This window comes from Amblyomma maculatum, chromosome 1 (assembly GCF_055883805.1).
Source record: "Amblyomma maculatum isolate TAMU_Amacu chromosome 1, ASM5588380v1, whole genome shotgun sequence".
In the NCBI taxonomy this organism is placed as follows: Eukaryota; Metazoa; Arthropoda; class Arachnida; order Ixodida; family Ixodidae; genus Amblyomma; species Amblyomma maculatum.
This window is the reverse complement of record NC_139344.1, coordinates 174,254,330-174,255,864: the sequence shown is the minus strand read 5'-3', so window position 1 is coordinate 174,255,864 and position 1,535 is coordinate 174,254,330. Positions and strand designations below refer to the sequence as shown.

The following is a 1,535-nucleotide window of genomic DNA, read 5'->3' as shown; positions in this document are numbered from 1 at the left end:
GCACATTGTAAATGTAATTTGTATTAGTAATTTTTTTCCTTCAGTGCAAATGCGTATGCTTAATGCACCAAGAGAAGTTTTGCGATCACAATCCTCAATTGCCCATTTTTTAAAAAGTACATTTAATAGTTCAAATCATTTTTATTTTTCCAGGCATTTGAGACGTACAGGCACGTCAACTGGGTCGCCTGGTGTCCCATGGACCTTCTACTGGCAGCTCCACAGTTTCCTCGGCAGCCTACCCATCAACGATGATGGGCGAGTCGAGGAAAGTTTAGAGGTAATTTGTGATTTCTAACATTGCCTGTTATCAGTTCATCATATCACTGCAGAATTGTATTACTACTCATTTCTCAGCGTGCAGCATAGTCCTCATTACAAAAGGCTGGCCAATAACAGATAATGAACCAACTGGGGCTTGTGTAGAGTGAACCACTCCCACAACCATCCATGTATACTTTTGCTCAAGTCACATTCCTCAGGTGGCTTTACCCTTGGGTCGACCATGCCCATATGGTTGCATGTGTTTAACATATTGTTCCTTATTTATTTTGAGTGATGAGCTTTGTATACTGTATTGCTCGGCTCTTCATCTTATATTTATATAGTTAGGTTCTGAAAAATTTGGACCTCTGCCTTTTTCCATTGTGGCCAGCACAAATTTGTGTTTTTCTCAATATACTTGTGCAGCCTATGATTGCTTTCCTCTCTCCTGGGATGATAAAACATGCCGTCTCCCATGTTTCATCATGTGCAGCTGCCAGTCGTCAATGAGGCACCAGACGGCTCAGACATGCTGCTGTCATGGGATGACAGAGTGCCTGAAGAGAGCACCACAGACGGCCTCACACCAACTGCTGCCAGCTCCCCTGCAAGTGCAAATGCCTCAGTACCTGCAGAACTTAGTACAGATGGCATCAACAGAGACACAGCCGGTGCTGGCACAAGCTCTGAAAGGAGCAATGTGCTAAAAAGTCACCGCAAGCGACAAGGGTCAGCAATGGAACAGTTGTTGGCCCTCCATAGAGGAGAAGCGAAGGCGGCAGCTCACGCTGACCGCAAGGCGCATAAAATGCGCAAAAAAATGGTTCGCCTCCAAGAAGAGGGCAATGAAATTAATGCTAGTATGGTGAGACTGCTAGCAAAATTTTTTGACAAAGAAAACAGTGACACTCTCAATAAAGAGTGATGAAAAGTACTGAAAGTTTGTTGGTTTGCAGTTCATGACATTACAGTTCATGCGATGAGATGAATTGAGATCTTCTATTGCTGAAATTTTTGTATTACATTTGTCCATATACTAGTAATTTGCAATTCAAAAAAGTTGCTGTCTTGGAACGCATTTTAAGAACTTATGAAGAATTCATAGCTGCCTGCACTGAGGTGTCGCACAAATTTTTTGCCTACTGGGGCAAATCATGTAGGGACGGGCAAATAGTACGTTCCAAACCAGTCAAATGTAATATGAATAGCACAGCCTTGCTACCAAATCAAATATGAACTGAACAGTTTATAGTCATGTTAGCATTTTTGTA

The 1,535-nt window shown here is 42.3% G+C and overlaps 1 protein-coding gene across 1 annotated transcript in view; it reads left to right on the top strand.

Annotated features, from left to right (window-relative positions):
* The window catches only part of LOC146204926 (uncharacterized), a 2,270-nt gene extending 1,081 nt beyond the window's left edge, over window positions 1-1,189 (top strand). The window contains exons 2-3 of the mRNA XM_084587544.1: window positions 154-280; window positions 758-1,189. Coding sequence (XP_084443670.1) covers window positions 154-280; window positions 758-1,189 — 559 coding nt within the window. The remainder of the gene's footprint in view (window positions 1-153; window positions 281-757) is intronic.
* The last annotated feature ends 346 nt before the right edge of the window (window positions 1,190-1,535 follow it).